At 31.8% G+C, this 18,028-nt stretch overlaps 1 protein-coding gene across 1 annotated transcript; it reads right to left on the reverse strand.

The window, feature by feature from the left end:
* Positions 1-7,561: 7,561 nt before the first annotated feature.
* Positions 7,562-14,128, reverse strand: LOC114168892 (potassium channel KAT3-like). The gene is made up of 11 exons (XM_028053861.2): positions 13,821-14,128; positions 13,271-13,486; positions 13,015-13,170; positions 12,868-12,925; positions 11,952-12,269; positions 9,836-10,075; positions 9,354-9,452; positions 9,213-9,245; positions 8,919-9,104; positions 8,057-8,600; positions 7,562-7,823 (listed from the first exon to the last, which is right to left on the reverse strand). The coding sequence occupies exons 1-11, from the start codon at positions 13,997-13,999 to the stop codon at positions 7,699-7,701; spliced, it is 2,154 nt and encodes a 717-aa protein (XP_027909662.2). The 5' UTR covers positions 14,000-14,128; the 3' UTR covers positions 7,562-7,698.
* Between the last annotated feature and the right edge of the window lie 3,900 nt (positions 14,129-18,028).

Below are 18,028 nucleotides of genomic sequence, written 5' to 3' on the forward strand. Positions count from 1 at the left end.
AAACATGATTTGGTTGATTTGGTTATACACTGGTGTTGTAATTGGAAGGTTGTGGGTTCAATCCTTGCTGAGAAGAGTGTATTAAGAGTGAGTGAGTGTTCTTGAACGTGAAAAGAAAGAAGGGAAAGCTGAAATTCGTGTAGCAAGGAAGGAAGGTGGCGCTAGGCGCCACCAATTTTCCTAGTCTGCGCAGTTTTCGTAAAACCGCATTTCCCGATTCGTTAACCGTCCGATTTAGGTGAAATTTTGGAAGGTTTTTCATAACATGTTGTTCTTCACTTTGAACGGTGGAGATTTGAATTGGATGCTTGCAGAGGGAGATATACGTCACTCATGATTGGGTGTTTGAATTCCTTAATAGTATGATTACTAATAGGTGATTAAGTGTGCTCAAGTGCTTATATGGCTTTGATTGGTGAATGTATATATATAAACATATAGATGTGTGATTGATGAGTATGTTTATGGTAGTGCTTTTTGAAACATGTTGAATATATGAACCTATATATGTTAGCTCGAATATATGATGTTATAAGTGTGTGAATAAAGCCACTATTGATGATATCACTATGATCGAGTGGTGCATGATCATGACGGGTTTTGGGAAAGTATGAGAACATTATAATCATACTTTAAAAGTAGTGGAATGGCGATGAGTCATGTTTATATGTGTTGTTTGTACTGTTACTTGTTATTTCCTAAAGTATAGGAATTATGTGCATGTATTTGTGGTGTTGGCTTGAAGGACTAAGTCAAATAGGGGTCTGGGATGTGCTTGATGGTGGGACGCATGATGGTATAGAATTGTGAAGTTCTCGTCGGCTGCTAAGTGGCGAGGAGTCCTTAGTATGGTGATTACATGCGTTGAACGCACGATGGGCAAGGAACTATTATGTTCCCGTCGGCTGCTATTGGGCGAGGAGTCCATAGTATGGTGATTGCGTGCGTGCCAGGGTCCGAGCGAGGGAGGCTTGGATGTTTTACTACAGATGAGGAGTCTGTAGGGCAGGACTATGAACAGGATAAACTCATAGGGTTGGACCACGAATGGGTTAGTTTCGTGGGAGCACAATGAAGTCCCAAGACCTAGTTCATGCATATGACTCACGAAGGACTTTGAGATCAGGGATGGGTAATTTGAAAATAATGAAATATTTTAGTGGTGTTATTTTCATTGGGATGGAGGGCATATTTATTTTATGTTTATATGTCTATCTGTGCATAGCTCACCCTATTTGTGTGTGTGTGTGGCGATGATCGGGTAATTTATTATCCGGGAGCAGATGATGTTTCAGGTGAGCCAGGAGCTGCATAGAAGCGGAGAGTGGGAACAGAGATCTTGGGATTGTTTATAAAGCATTTTTAAACAACTTTTTGTAATTTCATTATGGTTTTGAACAATAAATTTGTAATTGGAGGATTTGAGTATATTATTAATACTTTATTTATTTATGTTGGAAATTAAATTTAAAGGATTTGAATTTTCCCGTGTTTTTTGGGAAATGCTTTATTTAATAAATTATGTATTTATTTCTGCCTGTTTATTTTATTTTATTTTTATTTTATTTTAAGTAATATCTTACCGGGATGTTATAATACCTAGTTGAGAGATACATGAAAATATTGAAGGGGTATGTGAAAAATCCATATCGTCCAAAAGCATCAATTATTGAGAGGTATATAGTTGAAGAAGCAATTGAGTTTTGTACAGAGTATATGTCTGAAATTGAGGCTATTGGCATTCCATCATCTAGACATGATGGAAGGAATGAAGGTAAAGGCACACGTGGTGTAAGGGTGGTTCGAAAAGATCAACGTGAAGTTCTCCAACACTAGTGCAGAATTACATTTTTACCTCGCCATATAGGCCTCGGTTGGTAAGGAACCGAAGCATATAACGGCGCGGTGGCATTTTTGCAATTCTAGGCAACTTTTATGCCTCGGTTCAAGAAAAACCCGAAGCAAAAGGGGGTTATAGGCTTTGGTTCAAAAAAAACTGGTGCCAAAAGGTGCTTATATGCTTCGGTTGAACAGACCTGAAGCCAAAAACATGGCTAGAAATTTCAAAAATGTCACTAGCCATTATGTCTTTGGCCTCGGGTGGCACTGAACCGGGGCCAAATAGGGCTATATGCCTTGGTTATTAATTGAATCGGGGCCAAATAGGGCTATATGCCTCGGTTATTAATTGAACTGAGGCCATATAGTTTAATTAGGGCACAAAAACGCGAACCCTTCTACTTCTTTCTCGCGCGCCGCTGCATCTTCTGCATCTCTCTTTGCGTCTCGCTAGTCTCCTGGATCCCCTCTCCCTTTCACCTCACGCATGAACAAAGCAAACATCACCACCCATCTATGCCGCACCCATTCTGACCGATGATGAACCCCAGCAACAACACTGGCCACCACTGCGACGCGAAAACAGGGCACCAGATCTGCAACGCGACGACGCGATCCACCATGGCAACACCTTTCGCGAGATCGCCATCGCGCTCCACTAGAGGAACCACCGTCGAGATCTTCGTCGTTGCAGAAAGCCACCGTCATCGCAACAGAGGTCGTGCGACTGCACCGTCACCGGACCTGATCGAACCTGGGGACCCAAATCGCGAGCCCCAATCGCGGATCCAGATCGTCGCCGCTGAGACGAAGAAATCATTCTCGTCGTTCGTCGCAGTGGATGCGCTGGTTTAGGCGAGTTGCAAGCATGGTGGCTGTGTGAATCTGTGGTGGCCGAGAGTTTGGTCCGCGTGCATGTTGCTTCGTGATGGTGGCGGCTTGCTCGAGCATGGTGTTGCTGCTGCCATGAGTGGTGTGCGAGGAAGCAGGCAACAGAGGAGCGTGCTGTGCCGCAAAAAATTTAATTAATTATTTTTTTATTATATGGCTTCGGTTCTCGTGGACCCGAGGCAGAAAAGGAACCCTATGGCTCCGATTCATTTAGAACTGAGGCATAAAAGGGACTCTATGGCTTCGGGTAACAACCGAGGCCAAAAGGGGGTACCTTTTGGCCTCACCCCAATATGCCTCGGTTCCAGACCCGAGGCAAAATGAGGAAAATAACCGGGGCAAAAAGCCCTTGCTATACTGGTGGTATTGAATAACACTGATGTTGTTACTCCTTACATAGAGGCACACAAAAAATTGATAAAATCTATGAATCCTCGGGCAAATGAAAAATGGTTGTTGATTGAGCATAATAAGACATTTCTGAAGTGGTTTAGAGAAAAAATTGCTTAATTAGATTGTGATGTTGAGGAATTAAAATGGTTAGCACGGGGACCTAACTTTGATGTTATAACATGGACACCATATGACATTAACATGTCCTCTTTTTATTCAAAGGAGGAAGATGATAAGAGTACTATACAAAATAGTAGTGTCACCCTTGAAGCAGAATCCATGCACTTTGCTAGTGCAAAAGATAATAATCTTGTTATGGCTTCTATAAGTTACTTTGGGATCATTGAAGAGATATGGGAGGTTGATTATGTCAAGTTTAGAGTCCCTGTATTTAAGTGCAAATGGATCGATAACAATACAGGAGTGCATGTTGATGAGTTAGGATTTACTTTGGTTGATCTTAATAAGGTGGCTTATAAGGAAGACCTTTTTATCATGGCATACCAAGCAAGACAAGTGTTTTATGTGAAAGATCCTTAAAATGAGAGGTGGTCAAAGGTTCTTAAAGGAAGAATGCCATCAGATACTCATGATCACTCAAGTCTTAATCTTATAGATAGTCCTTCAATCTTAAGGCGAATATAATGATGAAGTACATGTTACGCGTAATGATCATAATGAAGGAATATGGGAGAACATTCTAACACTTCCATGATAGGTGCCTTTTTCATGTTCTTATTTTTATATATTGTTCATTTTGCTTTAAATCAATAATTATCTAACAGGTGTTATTTTGTACAGGTAACATGGAAGAGTCATCCAAGAAAAAGACTAGAACAACTACTCGTATACAAAAGCAAGCTCTGAAGCGATTGAGTAATGCTAAAACACATGTGGACATAGACCCTCAGACATGCATGCTTATAGGGCCTAACCGTCAGAATTTTGTTACTTATCTAGGGGTGTTGGCTTGAACAAATATGTCTATTTTGGAACCTGATTGGGATCATGTGTCAGAAGTAGATAAAAATATGATTTGGCAGGATATTTATGTAAGATAACCTGTGAACTTATGAATATTTACTACTTATTTCTAATGTATGTTAATTAATAATATCCTATATTATTGTGTAGGAAAACTATGACTTGGATAGTTCTGATTTCATACGGAGGAGGATAATATCGTCAGTAGGAAAAAAAATGGAGAGCATTCAAGACGATGTTGTCAAGCTTATATGTATTTGGGAAATACAAAGAAAAGTCTCCTTGTGAGATGTATGGCATAGACGAGCAAACATGGGAATCATTTGTTCAAAGTCGACTGGATCCCTCTTGGGAGGTATATTTCTTTATTCACACTTCAAATATTAAATATATGTAATGAAATTAACCATTTATATACATTATTGCTTCAACAGGAAAAGAGAAAGAAACCACAAGCTATACAAAGCAAAAATGAAACACCACATAGGCTTTCTCATGGAGAATATCTTTTGCTGGAATAAAGAATAATGGAAGAAAAGCTAAAACAAAAAATGGACTCAACAGGTTCGAATGAAGGACCGCTCAATCCTCCATCCCCTCCCAGCTGACATGAGAAATGGAAGTTGGCTCGTACTAAACCAGGAGGGCAAATGACATATGAGAAATAAAAAATTATTGCTGAAAGAATTGTAAGTTAGTAAAATTTGATGCCTTAACAATTTATTATGTTTTGTGCTATGAGTAACAAATTGTTTTTACAGGATTCTCTTGTAGAGCAAAGTACACAAGGCAGTTTTGTTCCTCAGGGTCATCAAGACATATTGACCACTACTCTAGGTACTAAAGAGCACCCTGGTCATGTACGTACTGTTGGCTATGGTGTGGGTGTGAGACAATACTTTGGAAGTTATCAATGCCAAAACACCACACAGACAAGGCCTATCACACTTTCGATGATAGAGCACTTGACTCAGACAATAAAGGCACAAGTTGCTAAAGAATTAAGGCATGAATTTGATCAATGATGGGAGTCCATGTCGCAGCAACATAATGTGGTACAAGAAGACGATGAATAGGAGGTCATAGAGATGAATATCTCAAATAGGTGTAAGTTGTATGTTGGAGAGGTCCCTCCTCGTTTAGTTGCCATTGGGAGATTATATCCAAGGGGATCAACCATGCATATTGTGCAAATATCAGATGATTTGGCTAGAGTGGTAGTTGAAGATGTTAGAGATGCAACAAATCCAGTTCCAGTGCCCACAGAGGAGGTCAAAATAGTTGGAGAGGCACTAGGAACATTCATCTCATGGCCTAAACAATTAGTTAAGGTTATTTCAAAAAAGAAGCAGGTATATTTTTCTTCTTTACAATGATATACTTCATAATTTAACACCAACTTCGTATTTAACTTTGTTATTATATTTTGTAGGTTCATAGCAGACAAAAGTCTCCAATTGCATGTGCTTTTAGCCTTGAGGCCCATTCCCAGCCCTAACCTAAGCAAAATTTTAGTTGGAGCTCTTTTTCAAAAACCACTTGCCATTCCTTGGTATAAAACAGTCTTCGGTGTTGACAATAGTGATATACCACTATATGTCCATATGAACGATGTGTACGAAATCATCCAAGGGCATCAAATGCTGAACATTACAGTTACTCAACTATGGATACTATTAGTACATTTTATGTTATATTGTGAAATCAATAATTGTCTCTAAACTTAATGGCTTAATGGTTTGAATGCATGTATTTAAACGAATATGTTTCCAAAACAGGGAATGCTGATGTCTATGGTTTCCTTGAGCCTCAACATATACAAAAGTCTGGAAATAAACATATGGAATGTCGTACATTCAAAATTGGATGGGGAAATCAAAGAAAAGAATTTACATGGCACCATATATTCATGCGTAAGTTCATCTTAGTCACTTGAGCTATTAATTAACTAATTTAAATCACTAATTATATTTCTTTTTTAGGTCACATTGACAATTGGGGATTATTTGTCCAATGGAGAATACTGTAGTTTGGTTATGCTCATTGCACAAACCCATTACCTCAGCCATGAGAAATATACTACCGAGGTATGTTGTAGTCCCTTTATAATGTGTTATTTATTTCATGAAATATGTTGTAATTGACTAGTGACTTAACTTTTTAGTGCTTTGAATGTGTACAATGTGTTGGGTGGTAAATCAACTTCATCTTCACAAAATTTCAAAGTGATTTCTCCAAAGGTATAAGTTTCCATCTTTTATATTATATGATTTGTACTTTTTTCATATATTAATTATAAATTTGATCTTCTTAGTGTAATATCCAAAAAGGAAGTTTTGAGTGTGGATACTATGTCATGTACTGGATGTGGACCATAGCTCGTGTTGCTCTGAAAGATTCTTGGGATGAGGTAAGGAATCAAAAGATTCCTATTTGAAACATGTTTTTATGAAATACTTAACTAATATGCATTCATTGCTTTGAACTATAGGTTTTTAAAAATGTTGAACCATTAGGATCTGAGAATATTGATGAAGTAAGGACTGAATGGGCCAAATACTTCTTGCAGCTTAAAAATGTTTATATGTAAAACTTTTCCTTTGTTGCATTAGTTTTCTTTCACTTGGGAAATAGTTTGGTCAAATCCATTATTGGATTTGAATTGTTGTTTAAATATGTACTCTATAAACTACTGGAATTGCACTGTCTGTATTTATTTGGTTTTTAATGCAACAGGTTTTGGTTAGTTGCAATTACAAAATGTACTTTTTAAAAAAAAGCTAGCAAGCATTAGATCGGTTATGGTCTTAACCGATCTATTTAAAAAGTGCTCAACATATTAGATCGGATTATACCACAATCGATCTAAAGCACTTCATCTTGATGCATTTCGTAATGAATAATGTAAGATCGGGTTAAGGGAACCTATCTAATATTGATACATTAGATCGGTTTTTTTCAACTGATCTAATAACTAACAAACATATTACATCGGCCTATATTAGATCGGTTTTAAAACCGATGTAATACACGTTCCAGAACCGATCTAATATCCCATTTTTGCACTAGTGATATATATATATATATATATATATATATATATATATATATATATATATATATATATAAATGACAACGGGAATCTCTTCCGATTGATTTGATCGCTAAATTTAAAGGAGGGACTAACGTAGATTGAAAAAAATTACAACAAAAAGTTAAGAGAACCAAAACAAAAATAAGCAAATTAAACCAAAAGGTTTCAAGCTTTATTCAATTCCATAAAATAATCAACTCAAAATTTTGTATAAAAAAAGAAAATTAGTGTGATACAAATAAAAACAAATATCACTTTTCAATTGAGATTTGTCATTTTAGTGTGAGTTGTTGTACACGAATAAAACAGTATTTCTGTAAAAAAAAAAAAATTGTATGATGAAAAAAATAGAAGAAGAAATTTGAGTGTGAATTGTTGTAACTTGAAATTGAGATTTGGCATATTATGTAATCTCTGCGTGCTTTTGTGTATTAGTACTAATCTTTGTGAAGGTTACAAGCTAGCTTCATATCTGGCTTTTGATAACATCATGCACTTCAATTTTCAGTGTCACTGCTAACAAAAAAGAGATGATCACCATCTCGAATGACACTAATATCATCTATCTCTGCATTCTCTATGGTAATTACTTTCGTAAGCTTCGAGACTCCAAATTTTTCTCCTGCAATTTCACAAGATTAAGGTATAAGTTCACACAACTTCAGTATAAAATCTTAAGTTTGAAATGTAAGAAAAGAAGTCCTACATCGATACGAACTTCCTTTCTGATACATAACGTGGGGATTTTGTTTGTCTTATACATTGATGAGTGTTTTTGGGAAGGATCATTAGAAAAATATAACATTAACAGGACATAAACTCAACTCACACATAAAAGATTTACACCTGTTTTACCTGCAATGTGAAACAGCTCTTGTAATGAATCTGGTAGCATTATCAACTTGCCATGTTCCTGTAAGCTGGTTCTGTGTTTGCTTAGAAAGTGGATGACAACTCTCTTTTTGAAGAATCTATCTGTTTCTCTCTCAGTTCTGTTGTTAGAAGCACTTGAACAAGAGTTTGAGTATCTTTTTCCTAAAGGGTAGTTTAAAGGGATTTCTGGCTGCAAAAAGTCTATAATATGTTCATCTAATATCTTCCTATTTTCATGGTTCACTGCAAGCTCACAAAGGCTCTTGTTTTGTTTCTGATCTACAACAGACTTCTGTTTCCATCTTATAGGGCCTTGGCTCTTCTCATTTTCATCCATTTCATCATGATCTTTATGAAAAGTAGCATCAAAATCTCTCTTTCCATCCTCAGGAATATGCAATCTGGTTTCACCATGGGAATTACTTGCAGATGAATCAGGAACACTTGCTTCTGTGTTATCCATATCATGCATTTGGGGTTCCCTTTGTGAATATTCAAAATCCAAACCTTCATGCCCCTTTAGCCTCTGCCAAAATCAACACCAAAAATCTTGTTAGCATCATGATAGTAGTAAACTGGTTAGGGTGATCGTGTGCAGTGACAGATCTAAGATCTTAAGTTAGTGAAAACAAGTTAAGTGATGTATTTGTATACTCTCAACTATGCACATGTCTATCATAGAACAGAGTCTAACAGGTTCAAATATATAAGATTAGGAAAATAAAATAATTTTTTTTTTCGGATACTTAGTAATAATTTTAACAAAACCATATGTATGCGACTGACTAGGTTCGTCACTGGTTGTGTGATGAATGAAAATGAAATTTTGTGATGTTGTTATTACCATGAAGAGATTTTTCATTATGATTTGTGCAGCATCTGGGTATGCTTGTAAGGAGTTCATTACGGAACTTCTGCTGAGTCTTAGAATCTGGGAAAGTTCAGTGGTCCGAACAGTGAAAGGCTGTGGTCTACAGTACAACACTCCAATCTCTCCAAATATGTCCTCTGCAATAGCCTTATTCAGAACCTGAAATTGAATAACATATCATCTATTAGGTTCAGTAGTTTCACGGTGCATTAAAAGCATAAAGAAAAGAAGAAAAAATTGAATGCTTGAATGCTACTTATCACATACTTCCTCATTGCCATCAACATAGCGAATGATATCCTGCAACAAATAGTCAAATTGGAAGCAAATTTTGTCAGTTATGGAGCATTCTTTGAGATTCATTCATTCAAGGTTAGTATTTTATTACTCATAGTTTAGCTTACTCACCACTGCCCCTGAAACCAGTATGTAGAGGTCTGTGGGAGACTCATTTTGGAGTATCACATCTTCCTTTGGTGGGAAATACACAGCTTCCATCTCAGTAACCTATTCAAACAAAACTTCCATCAGATACAAAATTGACTTGTAACATAAAGTTTGCATTCACTTATATACAGTAAATCTATCTTATCTTTAATCAATGTACATCTCTCACATCGAAACAGGTGACACGATATAAATTCACTAAAATAAGCTCTAAATGATTATCGTTTTAAGAGTACACTTTAATCTAATTCAACCTTATAAAACATGACTTGTATGATGAAGTTTACACACACTTATATACTATAAATTCGTCTTTATGTTAAAAAATAACTTAAGTCAACTTCACAAAATCAACTTCACATCCATTTATACACTTTAAATTGACTTTATCTCTGATCAACGTAAGACTTTTGACTGTTCAATAAAAAAGAGATTAGAATTACCAGTTGGAAAAGAAAATCATGTGATACTCCTTGGAAGAGGTAGAGTCTCTGCAGAACAGGGAAAAAGAGATGGTGTGCAATGCTTGCACGGATTGCTTTTGGCATGCCACTCAGTGTCTCTTGCTGCTTCACTCCTTCTGTCTTGAACTTCAAACACAAGTGTGACAACATCTGTTCCTGTATGTGATGTGGCAGATGGTTTCTTGATGCAAATTCAGAAGCTGCTCTCACTGTGTCTCTCTGCAACAAGAACAAAAACATGCTTCTTTTGTCAGAAGGACCAAATTAACACACTTCCTCATGTTTCCCAGGTTTTTTTCTCAGACTCTTCAAACTTGTTAGTTCTATTATTCATATAAGAGTTTTTACATCAGAATATCTATCATATCAGACGTATATATCTTTGTTCTTCAAAACTTCTGCAAAAAAAATTATATAAACATAATTTCTCTGTTTCATTTTTCAACAAAGAATTATTAAGGTGAAGATGATATGCACCAGCAGACACATGTATGTGACTAAGGTATGTCGTTGAGCCACGTGTCTCTACTCAAATATTTTCCTCATTTCCTAAATATGTCTGCAATCACTACACGACAATAAATATATATATATATATATATATTCTTACAGATTCTTACAGAGAAGGTTTTCACATGCATCTTTGAAATACTGCAGAGCTTGTCGTAGGATCAGCATCTAAATGCATGGTTTGGTGATAAGATACTTTTAGAGGGATATTAGAGCCACAAGATACTTTATGTGGAATTTGTGGTAAGATTGTGTGGAATATTTGGGTAAAGATTATGATGTGGAATTTAAATATAAGAAATTGTGTAACTCCCCATCATTGAATAAAGTATTTAAGAAAATCTATGGCATGGAAGTATATAATAAATTTATATATATCATTATGTAATATAAAGTTTGATCATTTTATAACAGTTTGTGATTTGATTACAGAATAAAAGAGACCAAACATTAAATTAATTCACATGTGTGAAATTATAAGAAAACAATTAATGTTGAACTAATCCTTCAAAATTATTTTTTATCACATGTTTTAATCATTTTTGTGTTTTGGTATTTATTTTTAACTCTTTTTTTCCCTCACACTATCAAAAGATATTGGTGGGGGAATAAACATTGAAGCACGAGGAAGATTACGCGTGGTTTGATGCTGAAAGTACTCGTGTTGAACACTTATTAAGGAATATTTATTAATTATTAAAAAAAATGTAGATTAAATAATTCTATTCCTTTCCTTATTTTCTACAACATTTTTTTTTATCTGTTTCTTTAAAGGGTATTCGAAGTCACTTTGTTAATATTTTTCCAAAATTTAGATGTCAGAATCAAAAACCTTTCGACTTTTGTTAAAGTACCAGTTAAGTGCATGATGATTAAGACTTGGGATTTATTCTAATTCATGCTCTACAAATTAAAGTAACACTTAAGTTTCAGTGTTAGACAAAAAAAAAAAGGTTAAGTTATGGAATAATCTATTTATTCTTTTATATATTTTTCTTCTTTTAGTATTTATAAACAACTTTATTTGAACAGATTCAATGTGATTAAAAGGAAGGACAACCTAAAATAATTATGAGCATTAGATAAGTATTTGAAAAATTATTCAAAGTATTTGTAATTGAATAATCATTTAACGAATAAGAATGAAAAGTAAAAGAAAAAAGAAAATGAAAAGGACTTTACTGGTAAAAATAATTTGTATTAAAAATGTTTAATACTTTTTTTTAATATCATTTTGAAACATCTTAAACCTTCTCGATTTATTCTGATATTCTAAAAAGAAGTCAATATAATTTTTCTCGTAAATAAGATAAAATGATTGTAAAAATATCACAGCAATCATGTAATATATATAAAAAAGAAAAATTATTTTTTAATAATTAAATTTTAAAAATTTTCTATTATCATCATAATTTCTCTTCCGATTAGAGGTGATTAGAGGTGACCTTCTAAGTAACTTCTCGTTTTTTTTTATATTTCAAAATCACTTAAAAAAATATCATTTCAGATCGAAAATAAATTTAGTTGTTAAAATATTGTTGTTCATATATGTTCATATAAGTAGCAGAAGTTTGAGAAAACTTACAAAGTTTCTGGTGCGGCTTGTCCAATGGACAACTAAGTTTGTCATGTTTCCGATGATGTATGAAGTTAATCCCAAGTTCAACAAAATGTAGAAGATGAAAAACAGCATCTCCCTTGGGTTTGCAGCATGCAAATCTCCATAACCAGTGGTTGTAAGAGTCACAATGGACCAATATAAGGAAGTCACGTATCTGTCCCACAGACTCTCTTCTTTGAAATTTGGGAACACAGAACCAATCCATGTTAATTTTGGATCAGGATACCTATCTGCTATCAGATAGTTGAAGCACCCAGCACAGTGCGCCACAAACAATGTCACCTGAAGTTTCATAAAAAAAAAAAGTAATATCAGAATATAAATATTAATACAGTAAAACTGTCTTGATTTATTTTTAAAGTTTAAAAATGAAATAAGATATATTTAACCTAAATATATTTACAGAGTCGAGTTTTCGCATGCAAGGATAAATATTTAAGGTTAAAATTTCTGTCAGAATCACAGTTTTTTTTATGTAGGTTGTGTATTGAATGTCACTATCTTTCAAATTTTGACATTCTTGTATTGGTAAAAACTGGGAAGAGAGAGAAACAAGCTTCACTTTAATTAATGTGGCATAACACAAACAGCTGCATAGAGAACCATATTTACTCATCCAACTGTTTGTTTTGTGTGCCACAGCAATAAATGTCATGAATGCATCTTGTTTTGGTCACAGGAAACGAGTTCAGGTTCTTTATTGAATTTATGGAATTATATTTCTTTTATGTATCTTTGAAATATACTAATTTTGATATGCTAAAAAAAATACAATAGAGGAACAGTAACATAAAAAACTTAAAAAACTTAACAGAGAATATAAATTCAAATTTGATTTTGTTTTTTACGTAATATATGATAGGTTGTTTTAGAGGCTTACAGCGATGAGCTTGGAGCACCTGGTCCAGAAGTAATTGAAGCGAATGTCCTTCTCAAGTCTGAAGGAAATAAGAGGAGAAAATAAGGTTTATTCAGTTTGTTAAGTGTTTGAAAATTATAAGGTTGTATACATAACATAATGTTGGACCTTGCAAACAGAGAACTGACACGTCTGAGGCGCCACAACCGAAGCATGTTCAGAATTTTGAACCCAATTTCACTTTTGTGATCAGTGAATAGGAGGCTGATGGATTCAAATGGTGCAGTCGAACACACATCGAAGATGAACCAGGTGGATATGTACCTACATGTGTTGCAGAAGAACTACATGATGTAAGAAAAGCTTTTGAAATTCATTAGCCTCAGAGTAGTGAAGAGAATGCAGAGAGGGTGTATTATTGTACCTTAATGCAATTTTCTTTGGATTATCAACGAGAAGGTAGGAATGGTTATCGAGATAAGCAACAAAGAAGGTGAGAACGATGTCAATGGCAAAGAAGGCATTGACGATGTTGTCTATGATGAACAGTGTGTCTTGCTTTTGAGGGAGAAAGGCAAACTCAAATGGGCAAATCCATGCAGAGTAAACAACAAGGACAATCAGCAGCATCTCCCATGCCCTGCAACAATACCATGTGAGAAGAAGAAAGAAACACCACCACAGTTACATTTTGAATCTTGTAGTATACATCGACTAAAAATAAGACCAATTTATAATGTATAAGTGTGTATAGACTTTATCTTATAAACTAATACTGTAAGGTTGAGTTAAGCTTAAAATTCATTCTCTTGACAGATTATTAGAAGTCTCACATCGAAGGTCAATTTACAATATATAAGCAATCCTCAACTTATGATTTTGTGGAGTTAAATTAGACTTAAAACTCATTTCTAACACAAATATATAGAAATAAATAAGACAGTAAAAGAACATGATCATTCATCATTCATCACCTGTAACGTGGATCGAAAGGGGAAACTGTGCATCTTCTAAGCCTTGTTTCTTGGTTGATTCTGGCTCCAAGGGATGGCAAGAGGTCATTGGACAGAAAGCTGCTATATGGAAGACTTGCCATTTGAAACTCGTCAACACAGAATCTCTTGAAGAACTTCTTGCCAGTGTAAAATGGCATGGTGATGAGTTTGAATAATTCCAAGGCAAAAGAAGAAACAGCAGAAGAAGTTGGTGGTGGTGGTGGTCTTGGTCTTGGTGTTGGTATTGGTGCTGGTGCAAACCCTTGTGGGGGTTGAATTGAATTGCCCCTGTAAGTGAGTGACCACATTTATAGTGTGATTGCTTTGACTCAAACGCGTTGGTTTCAGAATTTGGACCTCTTTTCCCCTACCTTTCTGTTGAGATGCCTGTGACATGGATTAAAGGAATAAGTTAAGTTTATGGCCAAGTTTGGAGGAAAAGATAGCAAAAGGTTGTGATAAAACTGAGAGGGTAAAATCAATAATGTTCCATCTTGTGTTGACAAATAAACTTTTGACAAAAATAGAAGAACCCAAACATATCTTTCTGAATTGTTGCAGATAATTCCGTGTGTGAATTGTGTCTACACCAAACTTTTTACCCATCAAATAATAATAATAATTACCACTCAAGTGATGCTATAGTAATGTATAAACTAAGGTTGTTTCCTTTAAATACAACGGAAAACGGAATGATTGGTGACTTCAAATCTACTGAGATAGTATTGCGTTAAGTGTATTTAAATTATACTTAAAAAATATATATGGGTTATTAGGAATATCACAATAATTTTATTTCAAATTCATTCATAAACTAAAGAGGTATAGTAAAATTGGTAAAGCGTGAAGATTGTATCATAAACTAAGCATAAACTAAGGAGCCACAGTAAAATGGGTAAAGCATGAAGATTCTGTATAAAGAGTAACATATTCTTTATTAATTTTTTTTATTGTTGTGTGCTGAATATTAAAAATACATTATGTTAATATTTTAAATATCTTTTAAATATATTTTAAAACATTAAAATAAATAGTATAAAAAATTCAGCAAAAGAGTCCAAATTCAATGAATCATGAATGAAAAAAAAAATGAGATTCTTTATAGTTGATTTAAAAAGACTTTCATTCTATTTAATGTTCTTTCATCTACTAAATTTCCATTTTATTTAAAAATAAATAAAATTTAAAATAAAGTAATAACTTCAATCGTGGAACCAATGAAAAAAGAATGAAATATACATTACCCGATTGAGGATGAAGCTCTGGAGAAGGGAGAGAAGAGAAAAGTGTAGTTGCATGAAAGTGTTGAGGGCGAAAGAGAAGTTCATTAACAAAGACTCCCAATTGCTTTAATAACTATTTAATAACTATGATAAAGATAACTAAATGAGTATAAGATTTTGAGTCTATTATCAAACTAAATAAAGATAAATATTTTTGGTTTAATAGATATTTGGTTAGATTAGCAATCAATTAATCATTAACTTAACATCTGTACTATTATATACAGGATTCTATTTTTTTTTTACATATTTGTTTTTCATATTTTACCTTCTAAATAACTGTTTTTTAAATTAAAATAATGATTTTATCAATTTTATTTTTTAAGTAACTGTTTCTTGAAATTAATATTTATTATTTGACGATTTATTTAAATTTAACAATTTTTTTAAATTAAAATAATTATTTATGACAAAATTGTAAAAATAAATAAATTTTTAATTATAATAATAATAATTTTATTATTTTTTATTAGTGAAATCAAATATAATTATGATAAAAGTGAACATAAGAACGGGTAAAAACACATGCGGTGTTCACATGTTTTTATAGTAGTAAAAATAATACAATAATGTTTATTGTTATTAATAATTATACAATTAAAATAATTTTTGTAATTTTATTGTGAATAGTTTTATTTATTTTGTAGATAGCTTTATAATTAAAAAGATAGTTAAACTTGGAAAAACTGTTAAATTTAAAGAAATAATCAATTAAAAAAGTAAAATTAATAATACATTTATTTTAAGAATAAAATTAGAAACAAATGTAATTATAAAAAAATCTTTATATATATATATATATATATATATATATATATATATATATATATATTACAAGAAAATGTCTTATTAAAATTAATTTTAGTGATCAAAAGTTGTTAGTCACTATATTAATCAATTTACAAAATAAATAATTATTGGTTACTGAAGTGGTCACTATTGTGATAAAAAAAATTATAATTGATCGCTACTTAATTGGATACTAATTTAGAAATCAATGTCTTTGGTTGTAAAAACCTTAATAACTAATGTTTAGTAATCAATTCTTTTTGGTAGTTAAAATCTTGATAGTTAAATTTTGGAAACCAAATTAGAGACCGATTATAATTTTTTATTCGTGAGTTATTATTTATAAGAAAAGTATAATTCAAAAAATAATTAAAGTATTATTATTATTATTATTATGTTTGTATTTTTATAAATTTTTAATATAAATGGTAGTATTTATAAAAAAATTATAAAATAAGTAGAATGTTCCTATTTAATATTAATTTTTTCTTTATTTATTAAAATTATATTTAATTATTTATAGTTCCAATGACAACTAAAAAAATATTTTAATTATTTTGAAAATGTTAAAATTTTCTAATAATATATTTAATAATTTTAGATGGTATTCAAAATATACCTTTTAGAATATTTTCTTAATATCCCTTTATTTGGATTAGTTTTAGGAAATATTTCTATTTTAAAAACATTTTTATATAAAGATTAAAATATATTTAATTATTATTTAAATTCAATAAATCAAGATTAAAATATTATAAATATTTAGTATTTTTTCATATAAAAATTAAAATATATTTAGTTATTATTTAAATTTAATAAATCAAGATTAAAGTGTTATAAATATTTAATATTTTTTCATTATATATATAAAATACAAAAATAAAATAAAATTATAAATTACAACATATATATATATATATATATATATATATATATATATATATATATATATTCCAGCTTTCATGTCAATTTTGTAGAAGTTTCAAAATCTTCAAATTAAAAAATTATGGAAAAACATTTCTTATTATCATTTGTTAAACAATCATCGTAAAACATCAAAAACAGATTAGGTACACCTCTCCCTTTTACAATTTATATTAGATTTGTGAGAAACAAATCTCACTAGTAGAATAAATAATTAATCTGAAAAATTATAAATAAATAAATAAATATATGTTCATGAGTATAATGTAATTATAAATAAAATATGATACTTCCTCATCAATTATCAGCATATAGTTTAATGGTTAGAAAGATTTGAATTCTTTTCAATGAATTTCAAAGAATACTATGTGATATTATATTAGTAGGTGATAATATTATAATATTATTAAGTTAATATATAAATTAAAATTATATTTATTAAAAATAAAGTGAAATATATCAGAACAGATAAAAGAATAACCATTAATAAATAAAGAAGAAGAGAAGAATACATCCGATTTTATAAAAAATTTGTAAGAGTAACGGTCAATTTTTAAAAATTTAATAAATTATTATATTTAAAGGGTAAAATCAGTATTTTGAAAAGTGAACACAAAAAGGAAATCCTCTTTATATATTGTTATAAATAATGCATTTAAGGTATATGCTATATATTTTGTAAGCGATATATTTTATGGTTATTATGGAGAAGGATGAATAATTTTAAAAGCTTTTGTCAAAATATAAAAAAAAAAAGTAACTTACTCAACATATAAAAACAAAGTTTTTGAATTTGTTAATATATGATTAAAGATCTCATATATCAAGTAAAGATAAGAGAATTTTATAATATATAAATCAAAATAATTTTCAAAGGAAATCAAGATTAAATTTACTTTCTATTTCAATATTCAATATAGAATATAGAATGTTTATTATATATGTTAAATCAACAACTTTTTATTCATAGTAGAATGTTTTTTTTTTCTTCTTGTTATGAGTGATGTGGATGAAGATTAGGGTTAGATATTTGAATGGTCCTCCATCTCTTAATGTGTTTGCGTGACAATGAGGCTAATTTTTTGATTGAGTTTGTGTGAGGATGAAGCTGAAGTTTGTGTTGGCTTGAATGTTCATGAAAGGACAAAAACAAATAACCTTATTATTCTACTTTTATTCCAGAACAAACCA

This window comes from Vigna unguiculata, chromosome 11 (assembly GCF_037176805.1).
Source record: "Vigna unguiculata cultivar grain cowpea cultivar isolate G323 ecotype 2 chromosome 11, ASM3717680v1, whole genome shotgun sequence".
NCBI lineage: Eukaryota > Viridiplantae > Streptophyta > Magnoliopsida > Fabales > Fabaceae > Vigna > Vigna unguiculata.

Bases quoted from the DNA above. Each gene is read 5' to 3' on its own strand.
- LOC114168892 (XM_028053861.2), bottom strand. From the start codon at position 13,999: ATGCCATTTTACACTGGCAAGAAGTTCTTCAAGAGATTCTGTGTTGAC. The intron at 12,926-13,014 runs GTCCAACATTAT...TATTTCCTTCAG, and splicing joins GTCAGTTCTCTGTTTGCAAG to ACTTGAGAAGGACATTCGCT. The intron at 10,076-11,951 runs GTAAGTTTTCTC...TTCTTGTTGCAG, and splicing joins CAAGCCGCACCAGAAACTTT to AGAGACACAGTGAGAGCAGC.